The sequence below is a fragment of the Bos grunniens genome, chromosome 10 (genome assembly GCF_055505025.1).
Source record: "Bos grunniens cultivar Pamir isolate PY7600 chromosome 10, Bosgru_T2T1.0, whole genome shotgun sequence".
In the NCBI taxonomy this organism is placed as follows: domain Eukaryota; kingdom Metazoa; phylum Chordata; class Mammalia; order Artiodactyla; family Bovidae; genus Bos; species Bos grunniens.
Window position 1 is genome coordinate 14,578,647 of NC_141174.1, and position 15,007 is coordinate 14,593,653.

At 39.0% G+C, this 15,007-nt stretch overlaps 1 protein-coding gene across 1 annotated transcript in view; it reads left to right on the plus strand.

The window, feature by feature from the left end:
• SPTLC2 (serine palmitoyltransferase long chain base subunit 2) overlaps positions 1-15,007 on the plus strand; it is a 100,609-nt gene that overhangs the window by 79,635 nt on the left and 5,967 nt on the right. The window contains exons 10-11 of the mRNA XM_086319455.1: positions 6,278-6,413; positions 8,328-8,457. Of these exons, the coding sequence (XP_086175581.1) occupies positions 6,278-6,413; positions 8,328-8,457 (266 nt within the window). The remainder of the gene's footprint in view (positions 1-6,277; positions 6,414-8,327; positions 8,458-15,007) is intronic.

The following is a 15,007-nucleotide window of genomic DNA, read 5'->3' on the forward strand; positions in this document are numbered from 1 at the left end:
CACTGATCCCTCATATTCATTTTACTTCGCTCCTTAGCATAAAATGTATTACAAGAAGTTGAGGAGCTGCAATATTAACTACACATACATATTTATTTTCTCTCTCTCTCTCTCTTTCATGCCAAGCTGTAGATTTTTACTGAAAAGATCCTAAAAATGGCTTCATTCTAACAAATTGCCCAAAAGGACCACCAACACAGTAAGGTTCATTTGTAAAGTTCAGGAGAATCAGAACAGGGGTTCTCTCTAAATTGCCTTTATGCTTTTTGTCACCCTTAAAAGTAAAGATTTATGTTTGAAAAATAGAGAAGAATGCTGATTTCTTATATTACCATCTGTGTTCTCTCTGAGGCAAAGATCAAGACCTTTTAAGAGTTAGTATTTTTTTTTAACAATGCTAACCTTTTCTGTTTTTAAATTTTTGTTTTTAAATTGTTTTTAAATTTGAATTTAAAAACACCCTATACTTGCTATAGCTTTGCAGTGAGAAAACTCTTTAGAAGTGAACTTGGAGGTTGAACTTAAATACCATGCTTCTTGTATTAATGTTAACTGGTATTTTATATGATGTTTAATTCAAAATGGATAGCTGTGTTGTCTTTAAAATTCAGTATCACCTCATAAGAGATAACCACTTTCCTAATATGTATAACTGCAAAAGTTTACTGATTTGTAAGTAACTTGGCTGCTTTTCCTATTCTTATCTTTGAAATTATTAGGTTGAATCAGAAGAAACTGCCTTTTTAAAGTCAAAAATAGTCAAATATTGGTATCTTCTTGATTCTGCCCAGTAGTTTTTGTTGGATAAACAGACCACTTAATTTCTGGGTTTCTGTGTGACTGCCATTTCTAATTTAGTTCACTTCTTTCTCCAGCGCTGGTCTTGATTCTTCCCCTCAGTCTTTATTCTCTGCTCACCACTGATGATTGCAGTTTGCTGTTGCAGATGAGTTTATTGGAAGTACTACTCTCTGCTTGCCTCATCCTTGCCTGCGTCTGCTTAGGCTCCCTCGCCCGTTCATCCCTGTCCCATTCATTTGCTAGTAAGTGCTATTTAAAAAGTAAGGTACAGATGCATGTGTGCATGCATGCTCATTCACTTCAGTCGTGTCCAACTCTTTGCAGTCCTATGGACTGTAGCCCACCAGGCTGTTCTATCCATGGGATTATTCGGGCAAGAATACTAGAGTGGGTTGGCAAGCCCTTCTCCAGGGGGTCTTCCTGACCAAGGGATCAAACCTGCATCTCCTGCATTGCAGGCAGATTCCTTATTGCTGAGCCACCAGGGAAGCCCAAAATACAGATCTTGTTACCCAGTAAAGGGATAAACACTTCAGAGTTTGAAACAGACATAATTTCTGGCTGTAGTGTGAAAGCAAAAGCACTGAACTGGAATCAGAAAACCTTGATCTTCCTCCTACTGAATGAAAGGCCTTGGAGAAAATAGTTTAACATCTATGGGCCTATTTTGCTGTGTGTAAAGTATAAATACAGTTGACTTGTGTGCAGTGCAGATATGAACTGCCCAGATCCACTTATATGTGGATATTTTTCAATAGTAAATACTACAGTACTACATGGTCCCTAGTTGGTTGAATCTGTGAATTCAGAGACACATCCAGCTATTGAGTCTTGACTATAAATTATATGTGGATCAATCCCTGTCTTACTAACGGTCAACTCTAGTACATATTTTACCATATCCTCCTAAAGTAAGTTAGAATCAAGTGAAATTGAGCTGTTAGTTGCTAATTATAGTAATTCTTTCCTTATTTGGGCATGACTAAGATGCTTAAATATATATTTAGGAGGTAAATTTTTATTGAAGTATAGTTGATTAACATTGTTTTAGTTTCAGATTATAGCATGGTGATTCATTATTTTTGCAGTTATATTCTATTGTAAGTTATTACAAGATAATGAGTCTAATTCTCTTGTTGTTCGGTCCCTCAGTCATGTCCAACTCTTCGCAACCCCATAGACTACAGCACACCAGACTTCCCTGTCCTTCACTGTTTCCTGAAGTTTGCTCAAACTCGTGTCCATTGAGTCAATGATGCCATCTCATCCTCTGTCATCCCCCTTTCCTCCTGCCTTCAGTCTTTCCCAGCATCAGGGTCTTTTCCAGTGAGTCAGCTCTTAGCATCAGGTAGCCAAAGTATTGGAACTTTAGCTTCAACATCAGTCCTTCTGATAAATATTCTTTCTGGGTTGATTTCCTTTAGGATTGACTGGTTTGATCTCCTTGCTGTCCATGGGACTCTAAATAGTCTTCTCTAGCACCACAGTTCGAAAGCATCAGTTCTTTGGCACTCAGCCTTCTCTGTGGTCCAACTCTCACATCCATACATGACTACTGGAAAAACCAGAGCTTTGATTGTACGGGGAGCTCTGTCCGCCAAGTGATGTCTGCTTTTTAATACACTGTGAAGATTTGTCCTAGCTTTTCTTCGCAAGAGCAAGTGTCTTTTAATACAGTAAATTCTCTTGCTTATCTATTTTATATCTAGTAGTTTATATCTGTTAATCCCATAGTTTTAATTTGTTCCTCTCCCCTTTGGTAACTGTAAGTTTGCTTTCTAAGTCTGTTACCATTTTGTAAATAAGTTCATTTGTATCACTTTTTTAGATTCTACATGTAGGTGATACCATGTAACGTTTGTCTTTCTCTGATTTACTTCACTTAGTATGATAATCTCTGGTCTATCCATGTTGCTGCAGATATCATCATTTCATTTTTTTTATAGCTGAGTCATTTTCCATTGGGTGTGAGTGTGTGTGTGTGTGTGTGTGTGTGTGTGTATGTATCTCACATCTTCATCCATTCATTTCTCAATGGACTATTATGTTACTTCCATGTCTTAGCTATTGTAAATTAGTGCTACTATGAATATCAGAGTGCATATCTTTTCAAATTAGACTTTTCATCTTTTCCAGATATATGCCCATATAAGTGATATCACATAATATTTGTGTCTCTCTGACTTGTTTCACTAAGCATAATATTCTCTAGGTCCATCCTGGTTGCCACAAATGGCATTATTTCATTCTTTTTGTGACTGAGTGATATTCCATTGTGTGGGTTCATATATATATATTCCACGTCTTAATTCAGTCATCTGTGGATGGACACTTGGGTTACTTCCGTGTCTTGGCTGTTGTAAATAGTGCTGATTCGAACATTGGGTGCATATATTGTTTCGAATTAGTCTCTCCTTTTTTTCCAGATTGCCAGGAGTGGAATAGTCAGATGATATGGTAGTTATATTTTTACTTTTTTAAGGAACCTCCATGCTCAGCCTGGTGGCTGAGTCACTTTACGTTCCCACCAGCAGTGTACAGGGTTCCCTTTTATCCACATCCTCTATTTAGGAGAGAATTCTTTTAAATCTGAACTGTATAACTGCCAAAATGAAAGTTGGTAATCTCAACTCTGATGTTCATTAACGTGTAAATAGGTAAACAAATTGTGGTGTATCTTTGGTAAGGAATACTGTTCTGCAATAATAAGGATATACAAGTTGAGAATTTTAACTGCCTGTTCCCAGTATCTTCCAGTTATGCATGTGGGTGTTAATTTAGATGTATTTTCTTCTGGGACTCTTCTTGTCAGGGAACAGATGACAGTGAATGGCGAGACTGAACTGTCTACTTCCTTTCATTACAGAAAATATGCTTAGAATGATATAGCAATAAGTGGAAGTGGTGAGGTCTAAATCTCTTGGCATTTCTTCTTTTCCTTGATAACTTTTCTAACAGAAGGTAATTTGTGGTAAGAAAAAGGTAGCAAGTTGTAAAATAATACAGGAAAAATTAATGTATATGGAACTTAGCAAATTTGTCAGTTTCTTTAAAAATCTTTAATAAGATATCATTTATATACAGTAAAATTCACTAAAGTGTAATTCCATGAGTTTTAACAAATGTATGCGGTCATGTAACCATACCGTAAAGTACAGAATATTTTCATCACCCCTGAAAAGACCCCTCATACCCCTCTTCCGTCAATCATCTCTCCATTCCCTGGCAACCACTAATCTGTTCTATCACTATAATTATGTCTTTTTAAGAATTTCCTATAATTGGATTCATAAGAGTGTAATCTTTTGTGTCTAGCTTATTTCATTTAACATAATACTCTGCAACTCATAATCATTTTTGTATTTTTCAGTTATTTTTATCTCTCTTCATCACGTTTCCTCTGTTTTTCTGAATGGATGGAGCATTTTTATAATAGCATTTTTCATCCTTGTCTGCTAATACTCTGTCATTTCTGCTCTATTTCTCTTGATTGACCTTTCTCCTAGTTGCTGGGTCATATTGTCCTGTTTTTTGAATGCCTAAATTCTTTTACTACACATCATGACCTTGTGAATTTCACATTATTAGGGACTGCATTTTGTTATATTCATTTATGTAATAATGTTGGACTTTGTTCTTGGAATCAATTGGATCCTCTCAGGACTTGCTGTTGAGGAGTGTTTGGGTGGGCCAGAGCAGCTTTTAGTCTAGGGCTAGTTTAGCTCCACTACCGGTGTGATTCTAAGGTCTTTCCATTCCAGTTGGTGAAAGTAGAAATTGTTCCCCGCTCCGTAGGAGTGCTGGGAATTGCTTAATCTGCTGCTTTCTGGTGGATCTCCCCGGACTCTCATGGTTTCTTCTCCTGTGTGTGCAGCTCAGCCCTTTGCCAGAGGCTCTTCTGCAGGCCCAAGAGCTCTCTTGGTGCACTTTCCTCCTCTCCTTTTGTGCTGCCCAGTAAATTCTAGCCACCTTAGCTTCCCCAACTTCAAAATCTGTTGTCTTCAGCGGACAAGACTAGGTCCCTGCTTCCGGAGCAGCCTGGGAGCTGTCTCTAGGTGGTATGGAGGCAGTTGCAAGACTCACTTCTGGTTTCCTTCCTCTCCAGGAGGACAGTTGTGCACTGCCTGTGGCCCAGTGTCTGAAAACCATTCTTTAATATACCCTGTCCAGCTTTCTGTTGTTTACAAGCGGTTCAGTAAATCCAGTTACAAGAAGTACAGTAAATCCAGTTCTGGTACTCTTATCACAGCTGGAACTGGAAGTCTCTTACTCTAAATGTAGAGTAAGCGTGTGTTGGTATTTCTAGGGGAAAGTTAGAGTATGTTGCTCATCAGTTATCAACATAAATGTAACATACTTTAATGTCTGCTTTAATATTTGTAAGATGTATGTCATAACTTAAGTGATGTTCTTCAGTGTTCACACTAATCTAATCTACACTTGTGTTAGCTTCTCTGGTCAACTTAAAATTATTTACATAAAGAATATTAATTTGGGGTTATTTGTAGCAAACTTACCTAGAGTAGTCTCCACATCAGTGATGGATATGTTAGTGTTTTGAGTCTAAGAACATTTGTTAACCATCTGTATTTCCAGTTGATTGATTTATCTTTGAGCTGTATGATTATATTTTTAAAAATATGAATCTGCTGGATTTCTCATATATGTGAAAAAATGACCACAACCTTCCTTATTTGTGAGCAGATTTTGAAAACTGTTGAACAGTTCTTAGCCCTTACAAGCTGATTTTTTGAGTTTGTGTCTTGCTCTCTATAACAGAACAATTGTTTTGGGACATCTGTTCGTAGATCGACGTCCCATAAAGTCAAAACCGGGTCAGATATCTAGTCAGCAGTTTGAAAAATGTATGCCTTAATCCATTTGTGTTTAGGAAAGATGAATGAAGTAGGGTTAAAAATATGATTTTTACATTACATGGGTATGCTGCTGCTGTTTGATAGGAGTTTTAGGAAAATGGTAATACAAACTCAAAACTCAAGAAGAAAATGTGGGACTCTCTGATCTTATATGTAAAATCATTTTGCAGCAAGGTTTTTGGAATGAATATTGAAGTTGAGAGACCTTAATTCTAGTCAGCTGTGCCACTTATTATCATATGACTGTAAGCCAGGCACAACCTTGTGAGTCTCCTAATATAAATATATGTATTTATATATTATATATTGTATAAATATTTATATAAACGAATTGGTAGTAAGTGTCTTACCTACTGTGAAGGGTGGCAGGGTGTTAAAGGAGGCGGCACCAGTGCACCTGTTTGAGGACGCCTGTGAGCCACTGGCAGTAGTGGGAATACTACTCCTTAAACTTCATTTTGTACATTACCATGAAATCTACATACACTCAGCACTTACCATGACAGAATTTACCAAAGCAAGATATCTTTGTGTCTTTTTATATTCCATACAGTTTACTGTGCAAAAATTATTTTGTTTCCCTCCCCATGATTTTCCAGGCAAAGAGTGTATTCAGCAGTTAGCCGAAAACGTCAGGTATTTCAGGAGACGTCTGAAAAGCATGGGCTTCATCATCTATGGAAATGAAGATTCTCCAGTGGTGCCTCTGATGCTCTACATGCCAGCCAAAATTGGGTACTTTTTTTTTTTTTTGGTTGTGTGCGTAGGCTTTCTGATTGTGATCCACGGGCTTTTCACCACAATGGCTCCTCTTGTTGCAGAGCAAGGGCTCTAGAGTATGCAGGCTTCAGCAGTTGTGGCACATGGGCTCCGTGGTTTTGGCTCACAGGCTCCAGAGCTCAGGCTCTATAGTTGGGTTGCACGGGCTTTACTTGGCTCCGCTGCATGTGGGATCTTCCTAGACCAGGGATCGAACCCATGTCCCCTGTATTGGCAGGTGGATTCTTAACCATTAAGTCTCCAAAATTGGGTACCTTTTTGCAGATGACAGATCAGCCTCTTATTAGACTTAAGATCTCCCATGATGTGAGACCAGGGTTGTATGTTCTGTTAGGTAAAATTGTCTTGGTCACATTATGTTAACCTTCATTTGCTAGATGTGCCATTGAGTAAACAATGGATTACAGTTTGTAAAATGCATTAACTTGTTAGTCTTTCATTAAACAAACATTTGAGTTAAGTGTACTCTTCTACGGGGTTAAGATAGGTCAGTTAATAAACCACAGAAATAGAAATCCCTGTCCTTGTGGAGTTTATGCTCTACTGGGGCATGAGTCAGACAAACAATAAATAAGGAAATTTGTAATATGTATGTTAGAAGGTTTTAAGTGCCATGGGAGAAAACAGAGTAGGATAGGGGGTGAGAGAGAGTGCCTAGTGGGTGGGCAGATTACAGAATTAAATGGGATGGTCACCCCTGGGTGGGCCTCAGTGGGAAGGGAAGATGATATACAAGCTGGAACTCATAGCTGAGCAAGTTAGCCACTTGGAGAATGAAGCTTCTGTCCAAAGGCCATAATATGGGAACATATTCCTTCCACTGCTAGCCAGTGGAAGACTAGCAGGAGGTGAGGGGCTGAAGTGCAGTGCCCAAGGGGGGCAGTGAGCCATGAGGTCAGCCGTGTAATTGCACAGTTACCAGATGTGCGCAGTGCACCAGCCCCTTTGGCTTGTGCAAGGCATATATAATGGAAATCTTTGCCCTGAAATAGCTTTCGGTGTATTTGAGAAGCACAGATGTATAACAAAACCAAAATATATTTGAAAAGCCGATATGAAGTGGATAAAGGAGTCATCTGCGTAGTCAGTAAAAAGGGCACATCTTTTCAGAGTTGAGAGTTTGGGTCTTAAATATAAATTCAAATAAGGATCATTTCTCAGGTTTAAGTGAACTCAGCAGAGAAGCAAGTTTTTTCTTCACCTTTGAATATCCAGTGCCCACCATAGCTCCTGGCACTCAGCAAATGTTTATTAAAATGAATTATTATAGGAGGGGAAATTAAATCAGGGAACCTGGGAGTATGGTGGTCCAGGTGGTCATCTGAAGATGGGATGAGCTGGCCTCACACACACCCAGGAAACCCTGAATGCCAGTGGCAGCTCAACACCTAAATCGATCCAGAAAATGCATGGTCTGGAAGGCTAATGCTTGGTCTTTCTACCAGCAGAAAAACGTCCATATTATAGCAGATCCTCCACATCCTTAGTCTTAAAAAATTTTTTATACTGCCAAGCCTAACATTTCAAGGACCAGGCTTAAACTCAAGTTCATTTTGAAACCTCTGAACCACTGTTACATATCAGGGACACCTTAAAGCTACCACTGCAAATTACTTTGACAAGCCTTATTAAAAATTGGTCTCTGCCAACACTTATCCTTTCACCTTTCTGTGAAACCTTTTGGGAGAAGACCACTTTAGGATTGAATAGAGTCTTTTTGTAAACTGTCAGCTTTAACTTTCACAGAAGTTAGAAGAAATTCCTAATAGAAATCTCTAGTGCCTTTAAGAGTTTAAATCACTCAGGACGGCAAGACCTTTGTACTGTGTGCTTTATTATTCTTCCTAGTTTCTTGTTTTCCCTTTGCAGCGCCTTTGGACGGGAGATGCTGAAGCGAAATATTGGTGTAGTTGTGGTAGGATTTCCTGCTACCCCAATCATTGAGTCCAGAGCCAGATTTTGCCTGTCTGCAGCTCATACCAGAGAAACGCTTGATACTGTAAGTAGACACTTTCACTTTGATATGCTGCTGCTGCTAAGTCGCATCACTCGTGGCCGACTCTGTGCTACCCCATAGACGGCAGCCCACCAAGCTCCTCCATCCCTGGGATTCTCCAGGCAAGAACACTGGAGTGGGTTGCTATTTCCTTCTGCAATGCATGAAAGTGAAAAGTGAAGTCGCTCAGTCGTGTCCGACTCTCAGGGACCCCATGGACTGCAGCCTACCAGGCTCCTCCGTCCATAGGATTTTCCAGACAAGAGTACTGGTTTGCCAGTGCCTTCTCCGTCACTTTGATATAAATATACCTTATACTAAGAAGGCCTGTGTATCAGGTGAAATCAATCATCTGTTGGTCCTCATGGTCATTGAGCACCTGAGATAGATAGTCACTGGTAGACGAGGGAGCACACAGTGCTGTTTAATACATGGCTGTTAACAAAAAATTGCAGAACTGTTAGCATCACCCACCAGATCCTGTGTGATCAGGGCTCTTGGGAAATTTCTGGCTTCATCTTGTTCCACTCTCTCCTTCATTATAGTCTCTACAACTCTTTATTCTCTTTCTATTCTAGCTTTCTCTTGCAAGCTTTCCCACCTGTTTTTCTGTGTGTGGAAGTTTCTCTCTTGATCCTTCCCTCCCCTTTGTCTGGCTGACTGTTACTCATTTATCACATCTCCACGTAGACTTACTCAAGGGTTTTTCCAAACCCTCTTGCTAGATGTTTCTGAAAATCCTAAGACTCTTGCCTAGAAAATTCTTTACACCTGTAGTTATTTAATGGCAGTCTTTTCCATTAGGTAAGTCTTAAGCAGGAACTAAGTCTATTTTTTTCATTCTGTGTGCCAAGCATATAATAGGAACTCATAATTATTACTGACTATAAAAATTTATGGTCTCTTAATATGTTCTCGTCTCTTGGTATTTCTTTAATATGCTATTACCTCACACATAAGACTTCAGACTTTTTAAAGCTTTAAGGTGTTCCTATGTTGGGTGCATTTAGTTCATTTCAGTTTAGTTCAGTCGCTCAGTCATGTCCAACTCTCTGCGACCCCATGGACTGCAGCATGCCAGGCCTCCCTGTCCATCACCAACTCCAGGAGTCTACTCAAACTCATGTCCATTGAATCGATGATGCCATCCATTGATCTCATCCTCTGTCATCACCTTCTCCTCCCACCTTCAATCTTTGCCAGCATTACAGTGTTTTCCAGTGAGTCACTTCTTTGCATCAGGTGGCTGAAGTATTGGAGTTTCAACTTCAACATCAGTCCTTCCAATGAATATTCAGGACTGATCTCCTTTAGGATGGACTGGTTGGATCTCTTTGCAGTCCAAGGGACTCTCAAGAGTCTTCTCCAACACCACAGTTCAAAAGCATTAATTCTTCAGCACTCAGCTTTCTTTATAGCCCAACTCTCACATCCATACATGGCTATTGGAAAAACCATAGCTTTGACTAGACAGACCTTTATTGGCAATGTCTCTGCTTTTAAATACGCTATCTAGGTTGGTCATAACTTTTCTTCCAAGGAGGAAGCGTCTTTTAATTTCATGGCTGCAGTCACCATCTGCAGTGATTTTGGAGCCCAAACAAATAGTCTGTCACTGTTTCCATTGTTTCCCCATCTATTTCCCATAAAGTGATGGGACCAGATGCCATGATCTTAGTTTTCTGAATGTTGAGCTTTAAGCCAACTTTTTCACTCTCCTCTTTCACTTTCATCAAGAGGCTCTTTAGTTCTTCTTTGTTTTCTGTCATTAAAGTGGTGTCATCTGCATATCTGAGGGTATTGATATTTCTCCTGGCAATCTTGATCCCAGCTTGTGCTTCATTCAGCCCAGCATTTCTCATGATGTACTCTGCATATAAGTTAAATAAGCGGGGTGACAATATACAGCCTTGACGTACTCCTTTCCCGACTTGGAACTAACTGTTGCTTCCTGACCTGCATACAGATTTCTCAAGGGGCAGGTCAGGTGGTCTGGTATTCCCATCTCTTTAAGAATTTTCCACAGTTTGTTGAGATCCACACAGTCAAAGCGTTACATCTTCCTTGGGTTTATGCTGTATGGGACTCTGCACTTTCTGGACTTGGGTGGCTGTTTCCTTTCCTATGTTAGGGAAGTTTTCTGCTACTATCTCCCTATATTTTCTTAGGCCCTTTCTCTCTCTCTTCTTCCTCTGGGACTCCTATCATGTGAATGTTGGTGTGTTTAATGTTGTCCTAAAGGTCTCTAAAACTGTCCTCATTTCTTTTAACTCTTTTTTCCTTATTCTTTTCCACTCCAGTGATTTCCACCATTTTATCTTCAAGTCACTTATCTGTTCTTCGTATTCATTTATTCTGTTGATTCCTTCTAGTAGAATCACTAATAATAAAAATATTCCTTCTATTTTTCATTTCAGTTATTGTGCTGTTGAACTCTGTTGTTTATATTTTCTAGCTCTTTATTATACATTTCTTGTACCTTCTTGGTCTGTGCCTCCATTTTTTATTTTTCCTGAGATCTTGATTCATCTTTATTATCATTACTGTGAATACTTTTTCGGGTAGATTTCCTGTCTCCACTTCACTGATTTGTCTTCTAGGGTTTTATCTTGATCCTTTGTCTGGAACATATTCCTCTGCTGTCTCACTTTGTCTTAACTTTCTGTGTTTGCAGTCTCCATTACGCAGGCTGCAGGGTTGAAGTTCCTCGTCCTTCTGGTATCTGGCCCCTGGTGGCTGAGGCTGGTCTAGAGGCTTGTGCAGGCTTCCTGGTGGGAGGGATTGGTGCCTGCCCACTGGTGGGTAGAGCTGGGTCTTGTCCCTCTAGTGAGCAGGGCCATATCAGGGAGAGTGTTTAGAGACAGCTGTGGGCTCAGGAAGTCTTTAGGCAGCCTATCTGGTGATGAGTGGGCCTGTGTTCCTGCTGTGTTGGTTGTTTGGGCTGCCGCATCCAAGCACTGGGTGCCTACAGGCTGTTAGGTGGGGCCAGGTCTTGGTGTCAAAGTAGCAGTCTCCAGACTCTAATGAGTATTCCCCCATACCTCCACCACCAGTGTGAACCACAGCCACCCCTGCCTTCCCTTGGGGACCCTTCCAAGACCAGCATGTAGGTCTGGCCCAGGCTTCTATGGAGTCACGGCTTTTCCCCAGGGTCCTGGTGCATACAAGACGTTGTGTGCATCTTCCAAAATGGAGTTTCTGTTTCCCCCAGTCCTGTGGAGGACTGTAATCAAGCCCCACTGGCCTTCAAAGCCAGATGCTGCTCCTCCCATTGCCAGACCCCCCACCCCAAGCTGGGATGCCTGACACGGGGCTCAGAACTCTCCTTCCTATAGGAGAAACTCTGCAATGTAATTATTTTCCAGGCAGTGAGTTGCCCACCCATTGGGTGTGAGATTTGATTGTATTGCGAATGTGCCCTTCCTGCCATCTTGTTGTGGCTCCTTTGTCTTTGGATGTAGAATATCTTTTATGATAGGTTCCAGTCTTTTTTGTCAGTGGTTGTTCAGCAGGGGGTTGTGATTTAGAGAGAGGATGAACTCAAGTCCTTCCACTCCACTGTCTTGTCTCCAGCCTCTTTAAGATTTCAGACTTCTAAAAAACACAAAAGGATTTCAAACTTTAAATAAATACTACTTTCTAAGAGTTTATAGAGCTCTAGAACATATTTGCATAAAATTGGTTGATAGAAAAAAAAATTAGGTGATAGAAATATCAGAATATTAATTCATGGGAGAGCTACTAATCTTAATATTATGAATGCATGTTTTAAAAAGCTTAATTTTTAAAAACAGCTTAATTGACATTTTAATTTTCTTAACTGCTAAAGATTTTGATTTTTTTGTCCCTATTTCTTCATAGCAAATCTTCTACAAATATGGTATATTCTTAATCATCTGACACTGAAATGGGATTCAATTTATTGATATTATATCTTTGTTTTTCTTCTTTATTTTTTTTGAGATTTTTCCGATAGATTTTCCCTTTACTCAAAAATCTTACTGATGAATTTCTTCTTTCATTATTTTTTAACCCAGTGATACCAGCTTCTCTTCCATCCTGTTTGGGTATTTAAGAGTTTCAACACACCTTTTAAAAAATAACTGTCATTAAAAGCAATGACTAAAGTTATTCACTATGTCTTCTAAAAATTTTTACTCCTGATAACTAAACAGATTCATGAAATAACTTAGCTGTAATCAGGTATCTTGGTAGATTTCTATTGCCAATAGTGTGTTTACCAGTTGACAGTTCTGATCTTTTTCTCATAATATCCATTGAAGGATTATTTGACTTTGCCTTCCATTTAGGTTTTTTAAGCATAAAGTTTTTTTTTTTTTTTTTTGGAAACTGCAGGTTTGTTAAAGTCATTTTGTCTTAATGATTTTTTATGGAAGTAAACATGAACATTATGAGATACAAATGAAGTTTCATTTATTAATAGGCCCTGAGACATGCTTCTATATATAGAAAATGCACTATAATTCACACTAAAAAACTAACCTGCTATAGCTAATAAATATATTCAGCAAAGTTGCAGAGTAAAAAACACAAAAATTAGTGTGTTCTATACACTGGCAGTGAACACATGAAAAGGAGATTAATATTTCATTTACGATAGCATTCAAAAGAATAAAATACCTAGGAATAAATTTAACCAGGGAGGTGGAAGACTTGCATATGAAGCTGTAAAACATTGCTGGAAGAAATGAAGGAAGACTTAAATAAATGTAAAGATAGCCCATATCCATGGACTGGAAGATTTAAGTTTATTAAAATGTCAGTTCAGCAAGATCTGTAGACCCACTGCCGTCCCTATCAAAATTACAATCGCTATTTTTGCAGAAATAGGAAAACTGATCCTTAAATTCGTATGGAACAGTAGGAGGCCCCAGATCAGCAAAACAATATTGAGAAGGAAAATAGAAGTTGGAGAACTCAAACTTCCCAATTACAAAACTTTCTACAATGCTACAGTAATTGGAATGGTGGAGTACTAGCATAAAGATAGACTTGTAGACCAATGGAGTAGAGTCAAGAGTCAAGAAATAAACCCAAATATCTATGGCTAATTGATTTTCAACACGGAAGCCTAAGACTGGTTAATGGAGAAGGTATAGTCTCTTCAATTAATGGTACTGAACAGCTGGATAACCACATGGCCAAAGAATGAAGTTAGACCCTTACAGCATGGATGAGCCTTGAAAACAGGATGCAAAGTGAAAGAAGACACAGAAGACCGTTCATATGCAGTGTCTAAAACAGGCACATCCACCGGGCCAGGAAACAGATCGGTGGTTGTCAGAGCCTAGGGGAAGGAGGAACGAGGATTTGAGTATGGACTATTTTTTGAAGTGATAATGTTTTAAAATTAGATAGTGATGAAAGTTGTACAACTCTGAATATACCCAGAAGCACTGAATTATGAACTTCTAAGAGGTGAATTTTGTGAATTATATCTCAGTAAAGCTATTATTTTTAAAAAGGAGAAGAGCAGAATTGTCAGCTTGGGGATGTGCAGCTATTCTAGAATATTCTCTTATTCAAAGACCATATGCAACCCTATAATTAACATGTTTTTCCCCTAAGAACTCATCTTACCCTGTCATCCAGAAGTTCAGTGTAGACTATTTGTTAACAAACTTTGATACTTGTAATGGTTTCTTATTCCTAATCTAAGCAGGTAACCTCACAACATGGCCAGCAGTTTGTAGTTACGGTTTTCTCTTTTATGTCAGTAAAACCTGTTCATCTGAGATATTTGTTATAGTATCAGTCTACATTCCTTTGGGCTGCGGTGGCTTTCTTGCTCATTTTCTTTTTAAATTGATGAACAATATCATGTTCTTCTGAATATCCTTTACTTTGTGATTTAGTAAGTCATGTGTTGTTTTAAATTAGTAAGTCCTATATCAGAGGTTGGGAGAATAAATGGCTTAAGAGATTCTCTCAGCTGAAATTCAATCTTAAATTGTTTCCATATGGAACTTTTAATTAAACCTCTCCTCAAAGGTACCACTGTTCTGATAGCCTATTGAAGTCCAACTCTTACTTGCTTTTTATATTTTTCACATTTGGAGTGAAGAGTATTTTTTTCTTATGTTAGGATAAATATGCAATACTTTTTATTAGTGTCCCCCTCCCCATAAACACTGATTTCTTAAAGGCTAAACTTAAGAACAGTTGAATGTGCCTATTACCTAATAATCAGCTGATTTTCTTTTCTGAGCTAGATGGTGTACATTTTCCTGTGTAATTATCACCCTGAGTGGACAGATGATGCATATGATGTGATGGAGATTTGGAGAGCCACAGTCAGGCAGCCGGGCTTCTACCTTTTCTTAGTCTAATGAGGTAGTGTCCCAGATAGAGCCATTCTCACCATAGCCGAGCCTATTAGACTCACGTCCACAGATGCCTGTGGAGTGAACGACAGTGCTGGAGAGCTGCCTTGAACTGAAAATGCAGTCTGTGACCTGTGCCAGGTGCTTTTATTAGAAAGCCTTAGAATCCAGGATTTCAGAATTTTGGCCATCGTCAATGGATTGCTCTG